Source organism: Lagenorhynchus albirostris, chromosome 14 (genome assembly GCF_949774975.1).
Source record: "Lagenorhynchus albirostris chromosome 14, mLagAlb1.1, whole genome shotgun sequence".
NCBI lineage: Eukaryota > Metazoa > Chordata > Mammalia > Artiodactyla > Delphinidae > Lagenorhynchus > Lagenorhynchus albirostris.
This window is the reverse complement of record NC_083108.1, coordinates 15,585,331-15,606,302: the sequence shown is the minus strand read 5'-3', so window position 1 is coordinate 15,606,302 and position 20,972 is coordinate 15,585,331. Positions and strand designations below refer to the sequence as shown.

General features: G+C 44.1%; 1 protein-coding gene across 6 annotated transcripts in view; it reads left to right on the top strand.

Moving 5' to 3' along the window:
* Nucleotides 1–20,972, top strand: part of SEC11C (SEC11 homolog C, signal peptidase complex subunit) — a 33,784-nt gene that overhangs the window by 708 nt on the left and 12,104 nt on the right. For 3 of the 6 annotated variants that reach the window (XR_009534654.1, XR_009534652.1, XR_009534653.1), the window contains exons 1-5: nucleotides 3,050–3,241; nucleotides 10,342–10,451; nucleotides 12,473–12,622; nucleotides 14,793–14,912; nucleotides 16,883–16,940. Coding sequence is in view for 3 of the 6 variants with exons in the window: in XM_060120696.1 (XP_059976679.1) it covers nucleotides 3,155–3,241; nucleotides 10,342–10,451; nucleotides 12,473–12,622; nucleotides 14,793–14,912; nucleotides 16,883–16,940; nucleotides 17,783–17,836 (579 nt within the window). In the remaining 3 variants the exon portion in view is untranslated. Of the gene's footprint in view, nucleotides 1–2,002; nucleotides 2,063–3,049; nucleotides 3,242–10,341; nucleotides 10,452–12,472; nucleotides 12,623–14,792; nucleotides 14,913–16,882; nucleotides 16,941–17,782; nucleotides 17,984–20,972 lie in introns of those variants that run through there. The other 3 variants (XM_060120697.1, XM_060120696.1, XM_060120698.1) reach the window with 3 other exon arrangements.

The window sequence follows — 20,972 nt, the reverse complement described above, 5'->3', positions numbered from 1 at the left end:
TCTAGGAATATAAAGTCAATTCAGAGACAATGTAGAGTGATCTCCCAAAGACCTGGGTATTTCCTCTTCCTCAGTGTGCAGTCACTCCTGTATATAGCCGTAGGTCCTAGGCAAAGAGTTAAGATATATGCCACCTGATCGTGGAGAAGTTCTCTGAGGTGTGACAGACTGGGGCTGGGAAGGAGGAAGCTGGTACTGAGGAGACTCCCTGGGAAGCTACACCCTGGAGTGCTACTTACACTTGCTAGGGAACCATCCTTTGTGGCGCTGAGGAGACTTGTTGGAGGCTGAGGATCGCTGGGTGTCTCACATGCCACTGGAACAAATGTATAATGGCATGTGTCCATTATACATCAGTATAGCATCAGACAAAGTAGTTTCACTGCCCTCTGTGCTCTGCCTATTCATTGTCCCCACTAACCCCTGGCAACCATCGATCTTTTTCCTGTCTCCATAGTTTTGACTTTTCCAGAATGTCATATAGTGGGAATCATATCATAGGTAGCCTTTTCAAATTGGCTTCTTTCACTTAGTAGAATGCATTTAAGTTTCCTTCATATCTTTTCATGTCTTGATAGCTCATCTCTTTTTAGCATTGAATAATATTCCACTGTCTGGATGTATCACAGTTTGTTTATCCATTTGACCACTGAAGGATATCTTGGTTGCTTCTTTGACAATTATGAGTAAAGCTGCTATCAACATTCATGGGCAGGTTTTGTGTGGACACAGGTTTTCAACTCTTTTGGGTAAATACCAAGGAGCATGATTGCTGGATCTTATAGTTAAGACTATGTAAGAAATTAACAAACTGTCTTCCAAAGTGACTGTAACCAATGTAGTTTTTAGTTTATGGATAAGGAAAAGGGTTCATGGAAGTTAATCAACTAGTCCAAGATTGGAAGGTACCTGGGGATTTCCACTCAATGTCGTTCTGCTTTGCTCCTTACCCAGTGCTCAACATATGCAGGAGCATGGAGGCAAAGTCTGAAGGATGTGCCCTAAGGATATTGGATGGGTAAAACCTGGGCGCCACGTTTGTTGGTCACAGCGAATGTGAATTCTCACCCTTCTCCCGCAAACCTGCTCTGCTTATAGCTTTCCTTGCCTCAGTTGAGGGCAACTCTATCCTTCCAGTTCCTCAGGCTAAAAACCCTGGAGTCAGCCTTAACTTCTTTTCTTCTCTCATACTCTGTATCTATTCTTTCAAAAAATCCTGAGGACTCTACCTTCAAAATATATCCAGAATCTGAACACATCTAAATACTTTCATTTCTACCATCTTGGTTCCAGCAGCTGTTAGTGCTGGTTTTAATGATCACCCTATCTTCCTGATTGACTGATGACAATTGTATACTATACATCTGATGTTTGGAAAATTTTTATGCAGATTAGCTTCTGGCTCCATACCTCTCAAACCTTGTTTCTTTTCTATTATCCACATACTTCCAAGGCCAGGTGCTGTAGGAGACCCTCATACCAGGATACCACCTCTAGTGCAACTTCCTGCCACGATGTCAGGTGAATTGGTACAGCGGGTGGTAGTATTCCTAGAAGCCATTCCTACAAAAGGATGACAGGAAATAGCCATGAACCACAGAAATATATCTACTAAGTCCAAACTAAATATATCTCCAACTCAACCTCTCCTTAGCTGGATCCTCAAAATGTTCCTTGTCCCTCCAGCATGAAGGGAAGTATGATGGAGGGGAAGTTGGAATGCAAAGAAATGGGAATCAACCAATAGCGATTCAAATACCTTGCTTTTTTAATATTTTAAAAAATATTTATTTATTTGGCTGCACCGGGTCTTGGTTGTGGCACATGGGATCTTCGTTGCCGTGTGCAGGACCTTTAGTTGCAGCATGTGGGACCTAGTTCCCAGATCAGGGATCAAACCCGGGCCCCCTGCACTAGGAGCGTGGAGTCTTAACCACTGGACCACCGGGGAAGTCCCAAATATCTTGCTTTTTACAAAACCATATGACCATTTTTCTTCAAGGCTTCGGAAGGGGCCTCTGCAAGTGAAGTGTCCCGAAGTGTACGTTTCAGTAGCTTCCTGGTAAGTCAACTTGTGGGTTATTTTAAATTGCCACCTGCTCCCTTCCCGCAGAGCTTCTCCTCTCTCTTATCTGCTTTTCCTACTTCCATAGCACCACCGCTCCTTAGGTACTGTATAACTCACTTATTTATTATGTTTCCCGCTGCTAGATGTTCATTGTTTCTTGTGTCTAGAATAGGGCCAGGTGCATAGTAGATGCTCCAAAAAATTTGCGAATAAATGAATGAAATAAATAATGCATAAATGAGTGAGTGAATAAACTAAATATAATCTAGGATCAGGATTACCATAATCCAGTATTTGGAAATTTAAAAATTTGAGTTCTATTCCAGACTCTGCCACTTTACCTTGACCATGTCATTTAACCTTTCTGGGCTTCTGTTTCCTCGTGCATAAAATTAATTGGCTATTTTTTCATTAAATTAACATCCGTTGCGACACAGCTATGATCAGAGGATACATCATTGTATTCTCTTGTTTTCTTGCTTTCAAATCCTGTTACTCTTGCAGAGCGCGGAACTCGGAGGCTTCAAAATTCCCGCCTCTTCCAGGCCCCGCCCACCCGCCAAGCCCATGTTTAGACTCCTCCCCTAGTCCGCACAGCCTGCCCCAGTGCAGAAGCCCCGCCTTCCCTAGTCGCAGTCATCCAATGGCCTAGATACACGGCTAGGTGAATACCGAGGGCTTTAGGTGTCCTCCTGGCGCCTGACCAGAGTCTTGGGGAATTCGGTTGCTCTTGAGAGTCACTTCCCCGAGCTGGCCGAGCCATATGCAGCATCACCAGCTCCCCGAGGTTCCCTCGCAAGGGTCAGACGAGGCTCCCGAGCCCGGTCGCCCCAGTCTCTGGGAGCCCTGGGTCTTCACTGGACGAGGCTCTCGGCGCGCGGAATTCTGGGAGTGGTAGTTTTCTTCCTCCTGGTTCCTTCCAGGTACACTGGTGGCTAAGACTCGCAGGACTACGATTCCCAGACGCCCGAGCGAGTCTCAGGTCACGTGGCCGGCAAGGCCGTTGGGCGGGGGCCTGGCCGGTGCTCCGCAGCTGTCTGTGACACCCGGAGCCCGCGGGCCGCTTCGGCCCCCAGAGAGCCCGGCATGGTACGCGCGGGCGCCGTGGGGTCGCATCTCCCTGCGTCCGGCTTGGACATCTTTGGGGATCTGAGGAAGATGAACAAGCGCCAGGTAACGGAGTCCCGCGTGGGGGGCGCGTCCGGAAGCCGCGACTGGCTGAGACAGCGGGGAGTCGGAGCTCCCCGGATGGGGTTCCCGCAAGGACAGCGCCCCGCGACTGGGGCCGGTGGCGACCCGAGGCTCCCGCCCTGGGCTCTCGGAGGCCTTGGGTTCAAATCCGCACAGACCCACGTGTGGGCACTTTCTTGCACTGACAAAAGCGCAATTGGGAGCGTGGCCCGGAAAGGGAAGAGAATAGGAACCCCGTCCTTTGGAGGTCGTGTGGTTGAGAAAGCGGGGAGAGATGACTCTACCGCGAGTGACAGCCTTCTGCACGTATTTGAAGGGCCATCCCGTGGAAAAGGGAACAGATTTCTCGGGGGGGGGGGTTCTGAGGCCTGAGGTCCTGAAGGAGGCTGCCCGCGGATGGAAGTGGCAGAAAAGCAGGCAAAAGGGGAGAACTTCCTAGCGATGGGAGCTGTCCAGTAATGCTTCCCGACGCGGTTTCTTCCCATCCCGGGGAGTGTTTTCCCGGCCAGGCGTTGGGACTAAATAAAACTCCTCGTGCGGGAGAGCTCACTGGTGGTGCTCCATCATTGTGGACTGAATCAGTGTTCCAAAAGGGATTCCAGATGTATTCTCTAACTTCATTCTTGGATTCCGTGGTCTGGCAGCACCTTGAATATCGGAGGCAGCTAGCGTGGGGTCTTTGGGCGGCTGGAGTTGATTTCTCACCCCTCTGGGAGAGGGCCTCGGAAGAATTCCTTTATGCCTCTCCTTAGCCCGACCCCGTCCCCCTCTCTCTTTCTTTTTTCCGAGTAGAATTTCAGACTAGTGCAGTAGCGTGGGGGAATTTGGTGACTTGAATCTCATGAACTGTGTTGAGAACCTGGTTGCTTCTAGGTGTGCATGTCAGTTGAGCTTCTGGGAATTTCTGTGATTAAGATGAGTTGTGGCAGAGATCATCACTAGCTGGAAAAACCAACAGCTAATGCCCTGAACGTTGATGTGGTTTACAAGAAAATCCTCCAGGAAGTAGAGCTTTACTTAAAAAAATCTAGACTTAATTGGGTAGGTTTTAAAAATGTCTCTAAAATTGGTACCGATTACCGACTGCAGACTATCAGTGAACGCCTTCTGGTGAATCTGTCAATCGCTAAGCCAGTTTGCCTTTTGAAAGCTCTGTATATTCCCACTCTCAGTGATAAGGCCCGTTAGTAGCTGGTTGCATTGTCTGTATTTTGCTAGTCTTCTAATTAAAATTCAGAAGCTCAAATCTGCTGCCTCCTTGTCCTTTTTGTTTTTTTTTTTAAGCTTTGTCCTTTTGCTTTTTTCTTATTCCCTCCACAATAGCATCCTGTGACACCTTGTCAGGCATGCTCGCTCCATCAGTCTTGGAAGAGGGACCTCCTTTTTCTGCTGCCCTTGCTTACAGTTAATTAAGGAAAGAGCCACATGCAAAAACAAGGACTCTTTGTTTCTGCAGTGAGAAAGAGAGGAAGAAAAACAGCCACTGGCATTTCTGCTGCTCTGTCAGCCACAATATCTGGTCTGAAACGTTTGTTTAAAACCCGTAGACATTGGCTATTTCATCTTTGCTTGACAAAGACTGTGAGCTTGCTTCTAAACTCTGCTGGGATGATTAAGTGCCAAGCATACAGAGTTGGTAGGCAAAGATGAACAATAAGAAAAGGCACCAGTGAAATGTGGGGTGTATATTTCCAATCAGCTTGTCAGTAGTTCCATCAAAATTACATTTTCTAGATTCCAGGATTTCAGTCCTAGACTTAGATACTAGGTCCCTTAAAGATAGGGTGCTGGAAGGGTGATGTGTGGTTTTGCAGTTAGCTTGATTGTTAGGTTTCTATATAATTGGCTGTCTCTTGAGCAAATAAATGTCTTGCTCAGAGAAGTTTTTTTTTTAGGAATTGATTTTATTTCCTCTCAATGAATTTTTCAAGCATAGAAAATCATACTGGAAAATATATTCTCAGTACGTGGTCTTTATTAGATAAGTGGCAATATTGTATAATTTTCTTTTATCAGGGTGGAGCCCGATGGTTTGAAAACGTGTATAAAGATGGCAGTCTCTATAGAAAACCATGCCTTGGGGCTTTCCTAATCAGAGCTGCAGTTCATAATGGACCAACAGTTCTTTACTAAATCCTTTAGGTCAAGCAGAGCAGGTGGCGAAGTTTTTGAACGTGAATGCCAGTGAACAACTTCTGCTTCAGGCTGATGTGGCTAGCAAGGCTGATTTTACTTTAAGCAACCGTTTAACATATTATATATAGCCCAACACTTGAACAATGTCCGTTTAGCACTCCAGTTTCCTTTTTTGCTCTCCTGGGAATTTAATTTAATTTGATAATTTGCTATTGACACTTAAGCCAAGGAGTTAAAAAAATGGTATGTAACTTTAACTTTGAATTACATTTATTATCCTATTTTCATTTATTACATCGAAATAAGTTATTTTAATGCACCTTTTGTCCCCACTTTTGTAACCTTCACGATTACCTCAAATTACATACTTGCACACAGTTGTAATTTTAGCAAGAGACAGTTTTGAGCTTTGCTTTTCTTTCCTTCCTATCATATCAGAATGTTTTCATGTTTTGTCACACTCTTCAAAATGATTATTTTAACGGCCTCTATCTTGTCAAATTGCTCTTCCTTTAAATACTTCCCTACCCCCTCCCAGATTTTGAAATTAATCTATGCTCATCATAGGAATTTTAAAGAATAGAGAGTAGTTTAAAGTAGTTTAAATAAGACAGTCCCATCATTCATAATTCCACCATGCTAAGATAGACTCTTAGCATCTTGGGGGATCTCCTTGTGTTTGCTTTATAAACTGTTAAACAGTTTGTGGAGATCCTACTGCAGCCTACATTTTTCACTCAATATGTCTTGAGTGTTTGGTCCTGCCATTAAAGTTCTTTATTCATTGTTTCGAATAGTGCAGTAATTTGCCGTTATTTACTCAGTCATTTCTCTGTTGTTGCTCATTTATTTCCCTTTCCCTTTAAAAATAAGACTGTGATAAGTATCTTTGGGCCATAATTCCCTATCTGCCTTTAGGTTTAAACTGGTTTCAACTGAATTCCTAGAAGTAGGGTTACTGGGCCAAGAGCAACCTCTTGATACTAATGCTTGACACTAAATTGCTTTCAGAATGGTTATATCAACTTGCATCCCCACCACTGGAATATATGCTTGCCACGCTCTGAGTATTAGCATTAAAACACACACACACACACACACACACACACACACACACACACAAATAAACAAAAAACCTTTACATTTACTAGGCCGAAAAGGGGCAAGGGGGAGGCAGGATTTGGTTTAAACACTTTGTGTTTATTCGCCACTTACGTTTCTTCTTTGGAATATTAATAGTTTTAAGCTTGTACTTCTTTTTTGTTGTTGCGATTTTAGTGTTTTTCTTACTACTAGTTTATATGTGCCCACCGTGTATTTCTCACTATTTATTCAACAAACTGAATACTTACTTTTTCCCAGGCCTGTGTTGAACATTGGGGACACAGCTGTGAACAAGGCTGAAATGATCCTTGCCTTTGTGGAACTTACAGTTTAGTGTGAAAGATGCATTAAATAATTATATGCATAATTATCAAGGTGATGGATGGTATAAAGAAATACAGGATGCAGTGAGAATATATAGCAGGAGGACACAGGCTGGTCTATAGCAGAGGTTGGCAAACTCCAGCCCACTGCCCGTTTTTATAAATAAAGTTTTATTGGAATTCGGCCATGTTCATTCTTTTACGTATTGTCTGTAGCTGCCTTCCCACTACAATGGTAGAGTTGAGTCATTTCAACAGAGATGATAAGGCCCATAAACCTAAAATATGTATTACCTGGCCCTTTACAGAAGAAGTTTGCTAACTCCTGGTCTAATAGGTCAGGGAGGGCTTCCCTTGGGAACTGATGTTTAAAGTAGGACTTAAAGGTGAGTGAGTGTTAGGTGTGCTAAGGAGAGCCTCCTGGGCCACGACAGTAGCCGGTGAAGGTCCTGGAGTGGAAAGGAGCGTGTGCTTTCTGAATCACTGACAGAGCCCGCCAGTGGAGCTGGAGTGCAGTGAGCTTTACTAGCTGACACTGGAGAGGAGAGGCCATATATCAGACAGGGACTTAGAGATCATATTCACGCATGGAGTGTGGGATGCAATCAAAGAGCCTTATGCAGGGCATAGAGATGAGCCGATGACCAGAGGTGCATTTGAAAACCAGTGCTGAGTGTAGCGTGGAGCACGCGTCGGAAGATGCACGCGTGGACATCGGGAGCCTGCTTAGGAGGCGCTCGCAGTGTCCGACGGGCTGTGCTGGTGACTTAGATGAGCGTGGTGGCAATGGGAATAGAAGGAACTGAACAAATGCCATACATATTTAGAAGATAGAGAGGATAGAACGAATGGGTGGGGGGTGACTGCAGACAGCTGGGTGGATGGGAATGCCATGTATTGAGATGAGATCACGAGCACTGAAGCCTTTTTGCAGAAGCTAAGTTCAGTTTTGACCGTGTTGGGTTGGTGCTGCCTTTACAGACATCCGAGTGAGACTGTCAGGGAGGCAGTTGGAAATCTCAGTATTGGGAGCAGTTAGCATGATGGTGCCAGTGCCGGCATTTGAAGGTCCAGTTAGAGGAGGAGGAACTGGCAGGAAGATTAGAAAGAAAGTGGTCGGAGGGTGGACAGTGTGCTATCCTGGAAGCCAGGGGCGGAGAGCTTGTAGAAGTGATCATCTGTGTTGACAGCTGCCAAAAGGTCAGCAAGGTGAGGACTGACAGTTGTCCGTTGGATTTAGTGAGCATGTGACTGGGTGTGTAGGCTGAGGGGTGACTGTAGATGGAGAGGAAGAGGAGAAACCTGGGGTAGAAGCTCCTGAGGTTTGGCTGTGAAGAGAGAGTGTAGAAGCCTTACGGAGGATGTGAGGTGGAAGGAGGACTGAAGGTGGGAGAGACTGAAGCCCAGGGGAGGGAGAAGGTGTAGAACAGTGGTCCAGCCTCTGTGCATCAGGACCACCTGCGAGCCGTTTGAGAAACAGGGATGCCAGCACCCCTCCCCTCCCATTGGTTCCATCGGTCTTGGATGGAGACCAGGTGTACCGTGTTCCAAAGGCTCTCCAGGTGATTCTAACGTGCAGCCAAGGTTGCGAACCAATGGTAGAGAACAGCGGTTCTCACACTGTGGTCCCTGGACCAGCAGCTTCAGGGTCACCTGGGAACTTGTTTGAAATGCAAATTCTCAGGCCCCACGTGGGGATGCTAGTGCACACTGAAGTTTGAGAACCGCTGCTGTAAAGGCTGGTCTACACTTTCAAAGTCAGAAGCGTGTAAATCCACCTGCCACATGCCTCCTGGGCCTTCCTGAGTGTCTTCAGCCCCCATTTCTCCAGGCCTTGTGCATTTTTTAAGACTATTTAAAACTATATTTAAACTGTGCTTAAAACTGCATTTTAAACTGTATTCGATCCTCAAAAAGAGTCCATAACCCTGCATTCTGTCTCAGTTAAAATTATATTTGGATATTTGAGGAAAACAGTACTGTCCGGAGCCATGTGATCTGAGTCCTAGCTGGAAAGCTAGCAGGTAGTTAAGACGGGACCTAACCTACCTAATCTCACTTGCTCTGAAACACCACTAAAACTGTATATATTAAAGGGATTTTAGAAAGTCATCAGTTACTCCAAGATAGGAAGCCCAGAAAGGGAAACAAGAGCAATCAAATACTAGAAGCTGGAAAACAGAAGAGTGGCAACTGACAGCTGGAACCAGCAGTGGGGGGACGTGGAGGAATGAGTCTCCCCTGCTTACGCTGCAGATGCCGCCAAGACTCAGGGCTGGCAGTCCCAGGCGTCTCCAGAATGCGCGGGAGGGTGAGGGGAGGTGGGGCTCAAATGAGTGAGCTGGGCAGAAATGCTGAGACGCGGTTAGAGCCCAAGCTGTCCTCTCCGACTCTACTCAGGGGTTTCTCCTCGCGGGTAGAGGTCTGGAAGCTTCTTCTCTGGAGGGGTAGACAGAAGGTCTTGGAGTAAGGCGGCTGCCAGGCCTCATGGGGGCTGCACGCTGCATGCTGAGGGTGGAGAGACGGAGGTGGGTGGTGGAGGCCCCTGGAGGGCCGGAGTCCGGCCGTGTAGGTGAACACACAGGCCAGAAGAGCAGGCTCATGCGCCCGGGGGGAGGGGCTCCTTGAGCTAGAGACGTGGTGGGGGATTGAGTAGTTTCAGGGCCAGGTATGCCGCTGAGAGTGGACGGTTCAGGTGGAGGGAGAGGGTCATTGGAGGCGAGGAGGCCCAGGAATTGAGACACCAGAGTGTTGGGTGGGCCATCCACGCTCTTCAGATCACCCAGAGCAAGTGCAGGAGGCAGGCCGAGGCAGGTGCCACAGTCGGAGCCGTCCTGGGGCACAGTGAGGGCGGGCAGCCCTGTGGGCCCTCTGTGGTCTCCGGTGGAGCGAGGGCGGCTTAGAACTAGATGCGGACTCGGTGGCCTTCCTGCCGTGTTCTTAACCAAATGTTTGATGCTCATCATTTAAAACATTTATGAAAACCCTAAACATCTAGGTGTTTCCAGTTTCTGTTCACTTTTGAATTGTAATTTCCGATGCACAATAGCCTTGTGTAGGACAGAGTGCTGGAAGACTAGGATTCTGCACCCTCATTCGGGACCCTTCTGGCCGTGGGGCTGAGGAGTGTTCTGGGTGAGCTGTGGGCATGTCGGGGCTCTCAGGTTAGACCTCCGCCCTCTGCACTAGAGCGGGAGGCCGAGCCATAGAACCTGAGTGGTGGGTCCCCTCAGGGTTGAAGGTTCTGGGGGATTCTGGAGAGGTAAGAGTTGTACAGAGGCCTTAACAAAGCAGGTCCCACAGATTACTCTGGTTTTTAATTTTTTTCCTTTTCTCTCATGAAAGAAGAGAAGATACATGGGCATTCCATGGTCAGAAGTTGAAATTCTACCTAATTTTGTAGCTTGTGTGAACTAGTTCCGTGTCCTAAAATAACAGCTTTTTTTTTTAAAACAAGCTTTGGGTTAGTGAATATTCTGTCACCGGTTCTTACTTTTGGTTTGGCCTTTTTCATTCCAGCTCTATTACCAGGTCTTAAACTTTGCCATGATTGTGTCTTCTGCGCTCATGATCTGGAAAGGCCTGATCGTCCTCACTGGCAGCGAGAGTCCCATCGTGGTGGTGCTGAGGTGGGTCCTGCCAGCCGTCCTACTGCTGCCCAGGACCCAGGAGCAGCGTGGACAATCCAAACTCGGTGTTTTAATTGGATAAAGTTTTAGAGTTTTCTTTCCTGATACCTGTTTTGAGAAGGTTTCTTTTTTTTTTGGCTTTTGTTGAAAAATCTTTTTCAATAGACAGTTGAGGCCTTTCGTCATGTTGATGCTTGTGGTCCAGTGCAATGTGATTCACTTTCATGTTTTAATCCATGTTAAATGACATTTTAATAAGATAGTAATAATGCATTATTTGTGTACACATTGATTTTTAAACATAACTAATTTAAAACTCTTACTTGGTTCTCTTTGTCCCACATGGGCAGGGAGTCTGTGCCCAGCATGGTGTCTGGTGTTCGCTTAGGTTTCTTCAGCAGCGCTGTGGTAGCTGACTCCTCTCTTCTCAAGACTCTCAAGACTTTTACTCTTAGAAAGCACAGCGTATTCATCTTAGAACAGTTTATACTTTAACTTCCCAGAGCCATGAAGTCATCCAAGGGGAAAAACTTAACAATCAACTTGAAATTAAATAGCGTGTTTGTGAGCCCTTAGGTGCTTGGAGATGCTCTGCTCACGGTGCCTTAGATCGCTGAGTCTCCCTGCAGTGGGAGTGGAGCCCTGTTGTTCCACGGGGAGCAGCGGGCTGGAGCAGTGACGCAGGCCGGGTCACCGCTGGCCAGAGCGGGAGAACCAGCACGCAGCCTTCTTGGCCCCCAAGCCAGTGCCCTTTCCCTCCTCTGGGCCCCGCTGTCACGTGATGGGGCAACAGCTCTGGCCCGGGCTTCACCAGGCCACCCTTCTGTGGCTGGCCAAGGGGCCTGCTTCTAGAGATGCAGCATTTTCATAAACTTAGGAGCCTGAGGATGGCATGGTTCACACACAGAGCTGAGGGGGCCTCTAATTCACTGGTGTTTACACTGTGCTCTAGGGGTGCCCTAGGGTCCAGGTGGATGGGTTAGGAGGGAAAAGGTGACCAAGCTCACGGACTATAGACACCTTAGCCTTGCTTCGGTTGTGACAGCTCCACTTTTATGTACTTTATGTGACTATATTTTACCTGGTAAGATTTCATTTGAAGGAAGGATTTTAAGGCTTTTGAAAAAAAGAAAAAGTTAAGCCCCTCAAATTGAGATGGGCCCAACAAATATGGAAGCTGAGGTCCAACAAGGCCAAGTCGCCCGCAATCTCACAGTTACTTTCGGCAGAGCCAGAACTCGGTCCGAGGTGTTCCAGCCCTTCTTCAATCACACAGACACACTGGCGTGCAGAGATTATTGTGAAATTGCAGTACATGGGGACTTTTTTTTTTTTAAAAGCATCCTTTACAATTCTAAAGCAATTTGGCTTGTCAGTATAAACTGTTGACATCATGAGGGATGTGTGACCTTGGGGAACACTGACCTTGGGGGAATCCCTGGCCCTTGAGGAAAGCAAGAGTAAGTTGTTATTAGTGAAACATTTCAAAGGACTGCCTTCCTAATGGGGCACGATAATGACTCTTGCTACCAAACTTCAGCGTACTCATCCTGCCTCTGAGACTTGTTCAGGGAGTTTTTTTTTTAAAACTGCTGTCCTTGTTATCACAGACTGAGATGGTTTTCTAGAAACTTCTTCCCACTGCATGTCTTCAGGAATTTTGTCAAAGGAGTAAAGATGAAGCAGTAGGTGAAGAAATTATCCTAAGCATTTTAGCCATCATTGGCTTTTACTTCGAAGAGTCCACATTTTTCTTAGTTCTTTTTCTACCTAATACAAACTGCAGAGCGACCCGCTAGTGCCCTTTTCATACTCAAATCCAAGAAGAAATCGCTCCCTTTCTCACCATTATCACCTTGAGCCATCAGAAGGAAATTGCTGTGGTTTGTTTTATATCAGAGACCTGCTTGACTGTTGATGAAAGCGGATATTCTAAGTGGTATGTTTGTTGTATTCTTTATGGGTTGAAATATTCACCTGGTGTGAACATAATTCTGATGTGACTTTGTGTTTCTTTCCAGTGGCAGCATGGAGCCCGCCTTTCACAGGGGCGACCTTCTGTTCCTAACAAATTTCCGAGAAGACCCGATTAGAGCTGGTGAAATCGTTGTTTTTAAAGTCGAAGGCCGAGACATTCCAATAGTTCACAGAGTAATCAAAGTTCATGAAAAGTAAAGAGGCTTTACTTCTCTTTGGTTTTGTTTTGTAGACACAACTGTGGACAGTTTGAATGGTTGATTAGAAAGTAGCAGAAACACTGGATTATGTTCCTAGTTTTGCCATTTAGTAATTGGGTGACTTTGAACCTGCTACTTAACTGAGTCTGTAAGATGGGAATAATACTTTACCCACAGTAACTCACAGGGTGATTATGTGAATGAAATGAACTGATGTTTACTAGAGCACTTGAAAAACGAATTGCTGCACAATGTACACTGGAATGTATTCTTGCAGAATATTAGCTATTTGAAGGAGTCTCAAAGAAAATCAAATCTCATGGTAATTGAGGATAATTTTCGTAAGAGAATTATCTTCTGAAATGCAGAAAGCTACCTGTTTCTCAGTGTCACTTTGGACAAACTGGCATTCTCAGCAGTAATATTAGCCCTGGATGAATAAAAATTCCTTTCCCCATCTCTTCCCATGATTTGATCATTGCATATCCTGCATTAATTCTCCCCACCACAGATGGCTTTGCCTTTTCCTTAAATGCCAGTGATGACTTATTAAAACACTTCTTGGGAACCAGAAACAATGACTTCTAGCTCAAACGTATTAAGTTTCCATGAGAGAGTACAGTCACGTGATTAGCGAAAAACGTTACATACGTGGTTATTCATTTACCTTTATGCAGCTTAGTATAGCATTTTACCTGCATGAGTTATGGGATTAAAGTTAGGTATATATATTTGTATTTTTTAAATAATGGAACATTGCTCATTCTCTCTGTGTGTGTGTGTGTGTGTTTGTGTTTGTGTGTCTAACTATTTGTACATTTCTGGTATGAGATTCTTATTCCATTCACTGCTTCCAGGTATTCCCCAAAGATGTTTGATACTAAAAATATTCACTTCATTTTACTCTAAACATTAGAATGATGTTTCAGTTTGTGTTAAAACACTGGTATTGCACTAACATTACCTTGTTAGTAGTACTTGTTAACTTACTGATGAAGAAATACGCTCAGTCATGATGCGACAGAACTCTCACCTGATTTTAAAACAATGTCCAAAGATGGGAAATTGTGCATTTCCTGTAGAGCTGCACTAGCCAATGAGTTCGCCACCCGCAATATATGGTTACTGAGCACTTGAAATGTAACTAGTGTGAAATATACACCAGGTTTCAAAGACTTAGTACCAAAAAAGACAGAGACTATCTCAATAATAATTTTAGATTGATTATATGTTGAAGGAATACTTTTGATATATTGAGTTAAATAAAATATATTATTAAAATAAAAAAAAACAAAGATGAGAAATTGTTCAAAGTTAAGGAAATAATGATGCTTTGCTTTCGTGAATTGTGAGAGATGGCCCGGGTTTTTCTACTCTTAATTTATTTTATAACCATGGCTACAAATCCGCTCGCTCTTTTGGGCGTGGTTTCAAATCTTTGTGGGCTTTTAATATTTTATCAGATTATTTAGTGCATTTTCTCATTTGTCTTATTGAAAAAAGACCCTCTTTATAGCTCTATAAGGCTATAATATTGTGTTTCTAGTATCAAGGCTGTGTAAGCACCAGTTTACAATGTTTAAAATGAATCCCCCCTGTCTCTTTAACACAGTGGTTTTATGCCGTTTGTAATTCCTGTTTGTTTGCAAACTGGATTGTAATCCACTTTGCACAGTGGTGAAGGAAATAAGGCATTAACACATCCCACATTTGGTAAGGAAAAATAAGCTTGAGGAGAGCTAAGAGCACATTTGTGTTTGAATTACCTTGTGCTCAAATCTGTGTAATCTGGGACCAAGTTCATGTGTCGAGTGAAGAGGAATATAATCTGTGTTAACCAGTTGGTCTGTGGGGATGAAGAATGGATGGAAACAGATGCTGGAGCTAAGCATTGCCTTCCTGGTGCCCTTGTGCTTCGCCATGCTTTTTGTTTATCAGGGTAACTTAAGTGTTTTAGAATTTAAGTCTACAAAATTGTCATTAGATTTGTGCTTTAGTTGAATGGTTGTCTGCCAGCAAGCATCTTAGACCAAGAAAGATCAAGTTATCTTTGACTGCTTTTCTCAGTGCCCAAATCTGCCTGTGAAGTGTTGGCCAAGCTAATACTTTTCTAACGATGCTGTGCTGAAAATAATTTTTGAAAGGACATCGTTTTGCTTTCCAGAGATAATGGAGACATCAAATTTCTGACTAAAGGAGATAATAATGAAGTTGACGATAGAGGCTTGTACAAAGAAGGCCAGAACTGGCTCGAAAAGAAGGATGTGGTGGGGAGAGCCAGAGGGTGAGTGAGGATTAACTTTTAAGTTATACAGAAGATTCAGAAACCAGAAAAATATTTAGAAACAAAGAAACCAAGGTTAATAGAATTATACATTACAAAGATTATACGTCAGGAGAGTTGTAAGCAGTTATTCTTTGTACTGTAAAGACTAAACAAAATTCAGAACTTCCTAAGGACCTGAAATCTAAAGCTGAATGCAAGTATGCTATCTGTATCATGGGTTTAATTCTATTTTTGAAATAAATCCTCACCTAGAGATTATTTATAGATTTTAAATAACAATTATAAGAAATCCTTTCAGAAATAACTACTGTGTAACACTGTGATGAATATTCTAGGTATTCCTTGTACCTATATAGATGTGTGTATGCATATATAATTTTACATAGAAGAGTTTTATTTTTTCACCCAAGAGAAGGTTGCACATAGTTTTCTGTGTCAAATCTACACCTATATCTTTTTTTTTTTTTTTTTTTTTTTTGCGGTACGCCGGCCTCTCACTGTTGTGGCCTCTCCCGTTGTGGAGCACAGGCTCCGGACGCACAGGCTCAGCGGCCATGGCTCACGGGTCCAGCCGCTCCGCGGCATGTGGGATCTTCCCGGACTGGGGCACGAACCCATGTCCCCTGCCTTGGCAGGCGGACTCTCAACCACTGCGCCACCAGGGAAGCCCTACACCTGTATCTTTTTAAACGACTGCATAATGTTCCTCTGAGAATCATAACTGATTTCACTAGTCCTCTTTTGGTCAACATTTAGATTATCTCCTGGTTTTTACTACTAAGAAAAGTTCTGTGATAAAATTTTTAATACCCACCTTTGCATAATTGTTCCAGCCATGAGTTCTGCTTCTGATTGACACAGCAGAGAGTCTGTCCTGTTATTAAATACCAAAAGAGATTCTCCCCATCTCTTGGTGACCCTTTTTATATTTAACCCTTTCTAGAAATGTCTCCTTTTATTGAAATCCTACCAGCTGTGTAAGGCTGGAGAACACTGGTGACCATTTTCTAAGATGCAGCTTTATTCATCAGCTCGTAGTTTAAGGCCTCTTTCGACCCCTTTCCTCCCTCTGCTCACCTTTTAACCATTTCTCCTCTGTTGCAATAATCCCACCTGGATATCTGCAGGGAGATGACAGAGACCTGCAGCTGGTCAGTCCTGTATTTCTAGACACTCTGGTGAGAGGCTGTGTATAAGTGAGAGGTTGATGCCACTGATTTTCAAGCAGACTGGAGGGTACTAAGGGAGTGTTACCTTGTTTCCTATCAGTGACATGATGGACACTTGGGTCAAACTGATTCCATATTGACATTAATTTTGTCAGCATGATCATTGGCTGGTTTATCCTGGCTTATCCGCTCTGGGATCATAATCATGTTTGGGTATAAATTACGGGATTCACATTTGTGTCCACTGCCCAACCGACTTCTTTGTTACATCTGAAAAGTGCTGTGCAATGAAAATGATGAGGATTCCTTCAGTTACAAACTATTGGGTTGCCAAAAAGTTTGTTCAGGTTTTCCCATAAGATTTAAACCCGAACAAACTTTTTGGCCAATCCAGTAATTATTCATGTGCTTTCAAAGCTCTCTCGCACAGCAGTTTATATATAGGCTATCTGAATCTTACATCTCTACTAAGAAAAATTAAGAACTCGATTTGCCCTTTCTGTTGTACAAGTGGCTCAACTAATTATTTTCATTCTGTTAGGGTGAAATGCAGCAAGTGAAGACAAGTAGCATCTCTAGATCCTAATTTGCCTTCTTAAAAAGTTGTCCTGGCTGTTAGCGCTAATGCTTTTTACTAATAAAACCTTCTGAGACAGGAGTGAATATTGTTTTATGGCCCCAATCAGTGTTGTTCCCAAGGAAGACGTTTTCCTATGCTGATTTATAGTGTTTTCAAGTATTGCTATCATTATATTACAGACACTTTTTACACTTCTGGCTTTTTATCCCACAATTTAGGTTTTTACCATATGTTGGTATGGTCACCATAATAATGAACGACTATCCAAAATTCAAGGTAGGAATTTATGTGTACGTCTTTATTTTTTAAGAAAATACTGGCGCTTTTATACATGCAACTGTAAAGATGCAGTCTGTTAAGAATGTTCTGCTAGCTAATTCTTCTGCAGAGTATTTGTAGTTAATGACAAATTAATATACTCATTTTAATTATGTTTTAAATTATTGAAATTAATTATTGAAAGTAAGTACTTCCACCTTTTATGTTTATATAGTGTGTTCTAAAATGGCACCTATATAGTTTTTGCTTTTTATTATGGAAATCTTTAAACATATGAAAAAAGTTGTACAATAAGCCCAGTAATGCTTATCTCCCAACTTTAACAAAAATAGTATCCATAAGTATATATATATATATTTTTTGCGGTACGCGGGCCTCTCACTGTTGTGGCCTCTCCCGTTGCGGAGCACAGGCTCCGGACGCGCAGGCTCAGCGGCCATGGCTCACAGGCCCAGCCGCTCCATGGCATGTGGGATCCTCCCGGACCGGGGCATGAACCCGTGTCCCCTGCATCGGCAGGCGGACTCTCAACCGCTGCGCCACCAGGGAAGCCCCCATATGTTTTTTTAATCACTTGAAGCACAGTGGGAAACCTACACATGAATGAGTAGCACATTAGCAGTGTTTGTTGGGTGTGTGATCCTTGGTCCATCAATATATTTGGGGGTTTTAACTGTTACGTGTTATTGAACAGCTCATTTCGAGAACAAAGCATGTGGAAGAGGTCATCTTTTGATCCTGTCCTCAGTCCAGTATTGACCAGACTTTATCTGAATACATTTATAGACCAAATTTGTTTGTAGTCCTCACGGTAATTTTCCGCTGTGTTTTCTTTGCAGTACGCTCTTTTGGCTGTAATGGGTGCATATGTGTTACTAAAACGTGAATCCTAAAATGAAGGGCAATTCCTGGGACCAGACAGAAATAAATTCTGTTGAAAAAGAGAAAAGCTAATATATTTGCAATGTTCCACTTTCTGTATAAAAGGAAACAACGTGGAGACGTTTTTGTCTTGTTTGAATAAACGATTCATCAGTGAAGATTGTTTTCTTTTGTGGACTCTGATTTGAGTGTGCTCAATCTCTCTGCTTCTCGTGGTGATCATTCTAAGCCAAGCGTGAGGGTCTGCAGCACTTCAAGAATCAGGCAGGCCGTCTCTGGGCCTGGCCTGCTAGTGGGATCATGTATAGTCCAAACGTGATATAGTTGTAACACCTGAGTTTCAAAAATAAAATTCTTCTCATAGCATTTCCACGAGAAACAGACAGGCCCTTAAAAGAAAATGATTTCTTATTTATTGAAGTGTAGTCTGATAAACGAATAAAACCTAAAACCTTTTTAGAAGGAAAGGTGTAATCTGCTTTGTTCTTGTGGCCTGGTATATCTTGAGATGGTTGGATAAATTATTTGAAAAGTGTCTGATAAATTATGACAACAGTGCGTACTCCTTTGACAAACTGCTCGAAGCACAGAAGGGTAGAAGGGCTGTGTCCTTTGTCCCCTCAGTCTCCCTCTCCACTTCCCAGGGATCTCCACTGTTACAGTTCAGTTTCGTTATCTTTGCACTGTACACAGTCCTGAATATAAAATAGTCCCTCGTTAAACCTCTTTCAGACCCTCGTGTCCCAGCTGCTGCCTTAGGTGCTAGGGATACTGAGTCCCAGCCTGGATGGAGGTTCCAGTGTAGTAGAAGGAACAGGTGATAAACTGACGTGTGATTTCAGGAGGGACAGTGGGAAAGAAGCAGATAGAGGGTGCTTTTCATATGGGTCAGGGGAGACCTCTGAGGAGGGGACGTAGAGCAGAGTTAAAAGAAACGAGAGGAGGGGGCTTTCCTGGTGGTCCAGTGGTTAAGATTCTGTGCTTCCACTACAGGGGGCAAGGGTGGGGCAAGGGTTTGGCAAGGGTTCAATCCCTGGTTGGGGAACTAAGGGCCAAAGAAAAAAGAAAAAAATAGAAACACTCCCAGGGAACACTGGTGCTGCTGGTGCCCGGACCACACTGCAAAGTGTTAAGGGAATAAAAAGGAGGCCAGTGGTGTTTTCAGATACTCTCTTCAGTTTTGCCAAAACGTTCTCTCTTCACCGAACAATACGATGTTGACATCCTTTTCAGTCAGAACTTAGAAATCTACCTCATTCTTTCAGGTTTGTTCATTTCTGATCTAACAATTTAGAATCCTGCCTGGTAGCTTAACCACCCATGGGCCTTGAGCATAACTTCCCTCAACCTCAACTGGAAGATGAGAACTGCTCTCACCTCCCTGCATGTCCCCAGGAACTAGTAGATGATTCCTTAGCCCAATGCTGCCCACGTACGCAGTTTGCACTCAGTACATGTCACCCGTGGTTACGTGTGTTTTCCTCTTCGGCATAACCTGTGCCTTCACACACCTGTACAGTCACTTTGTGACTGAGCTGTGATTTGGGGACAACCAGCAGGTGTGATCCGTGGTGGGCAGCCTGCCCTTTAATCCTTAATCGCTGCTAAAATAGGCTATTGCAATAATGGACCTCATCCTGTTGAAATCAGTGAAGTGAAAGAAAAATTTACAGGATGCTTTCTAAAAACATTATTCTCTGGTGCCCTTTAATAAACTCTTTTTTAAGAAAAGTAGGTTTTTCATCCCTGAACTAAAGGTGGAATTTCAAATGTTGGGTCAAAACTTTATTATTTTATCATCTTTCTGGGGTTCTGTAGTTGGTTAATATAAACTTTAAAAAGCTCCGTAATGTGGCTAAGCTTTTCGGTAATCCTTTGAACATGCCTGACATTCTGAAATAAACTTTACAAAGACAGGTAAGAACCCAGACACAGTTCAGCCAGTGCCATTTGGTTGTGGCTTGTTAGAAAGTATGATCTCTTTTGGCCTTTTAGAGGCCACTGGTCTTTATCAAATGGAAATGATGGAAGTTAATGCTGGATCGATGTTCTTTTATCTGGAGTCTCAGTTGCAGCCTCGATGTCTGGAACGAGAACCAGGCCTGTATCTGGGCAGACAAAACTAGCACTGCGGTGTGGCAGTGGATTCACTGAGTAGAACCTCTTGCTGGGAGCTTCTGTATGCTTCTGGGACACACATTTCTCACGTGGTTGAGCAACTGCTTTTCCATTTCACGACAGCTTAGAAACCTCAAGGTGAAGGTGTCTGGTGGACACTGGCCAAGCAAGGATACCCACCGAGAAGGGAGAAGACCAAGTATAAAAAACAGTGGAAGGGACTTCCCTGGTGGCGCAGTGGTTGGGAGTCCGCCTGCCGATGCAGGAGACACAGGTTCGTGCCCCCGTCTGGGAAGATCCCACATGCCGCAGAGCGGCTGGGCCCGTGAGCCATGGCCGCTGAGCCTGCGCGTCCGGAGCCTGTGCTCCACAACGGGAGAGGCCACGACAGTGAGAGGCCCACGTACCGCAAAAAAAAAAAAAAAAAAAAAAAAAAACAGTGGAAGGATTTCAAGACACCACCTAGTGGAGGGACAGACAGCTCATGCTCAGCTCACAAAGGACTCTGATACACAAGGACACTTACACAGAAGCTGAATGGTGTTTGCTATTCTGTATTTTAAGATCGATTTAGGTTTCTATCAGAAACTGGAAATTTTCTACTGTGGAATTAAGCTTCAGTTTTTTAAAAAGGTTAGTGGTGGAACCTCTGATTTCCCAACCCACAGGTCTCAGTCCTGCCTTTTTCCCTTTGACAATGAATGTGTCAGTCCTATGCAGATGCTAGACACACACACACCCTGAAACGACCAGATAGTGGGCTCTAAACTCCTCTATAAAATTTTTGCCACTGTCCCAAGCAAGCAAGCCTGGGCAGATGAAACATTCTTGCGAAGTGGAAGAGGTCTGACTTTTAAGTAAGCCAGGTAGAAGAATCTTTAAATAAAGAAGCAAGCCTGGCGTCTGCTCTATTGCAAACTGCCCAGGTGGCTCATGCGGCCAGGGTTGAAGACCACTGAGAAACGTCCGCACAGATTAGTCAGGAGCAAATGTGATTAGGATGCTTGATTGTTCACATCTTCCATTGCG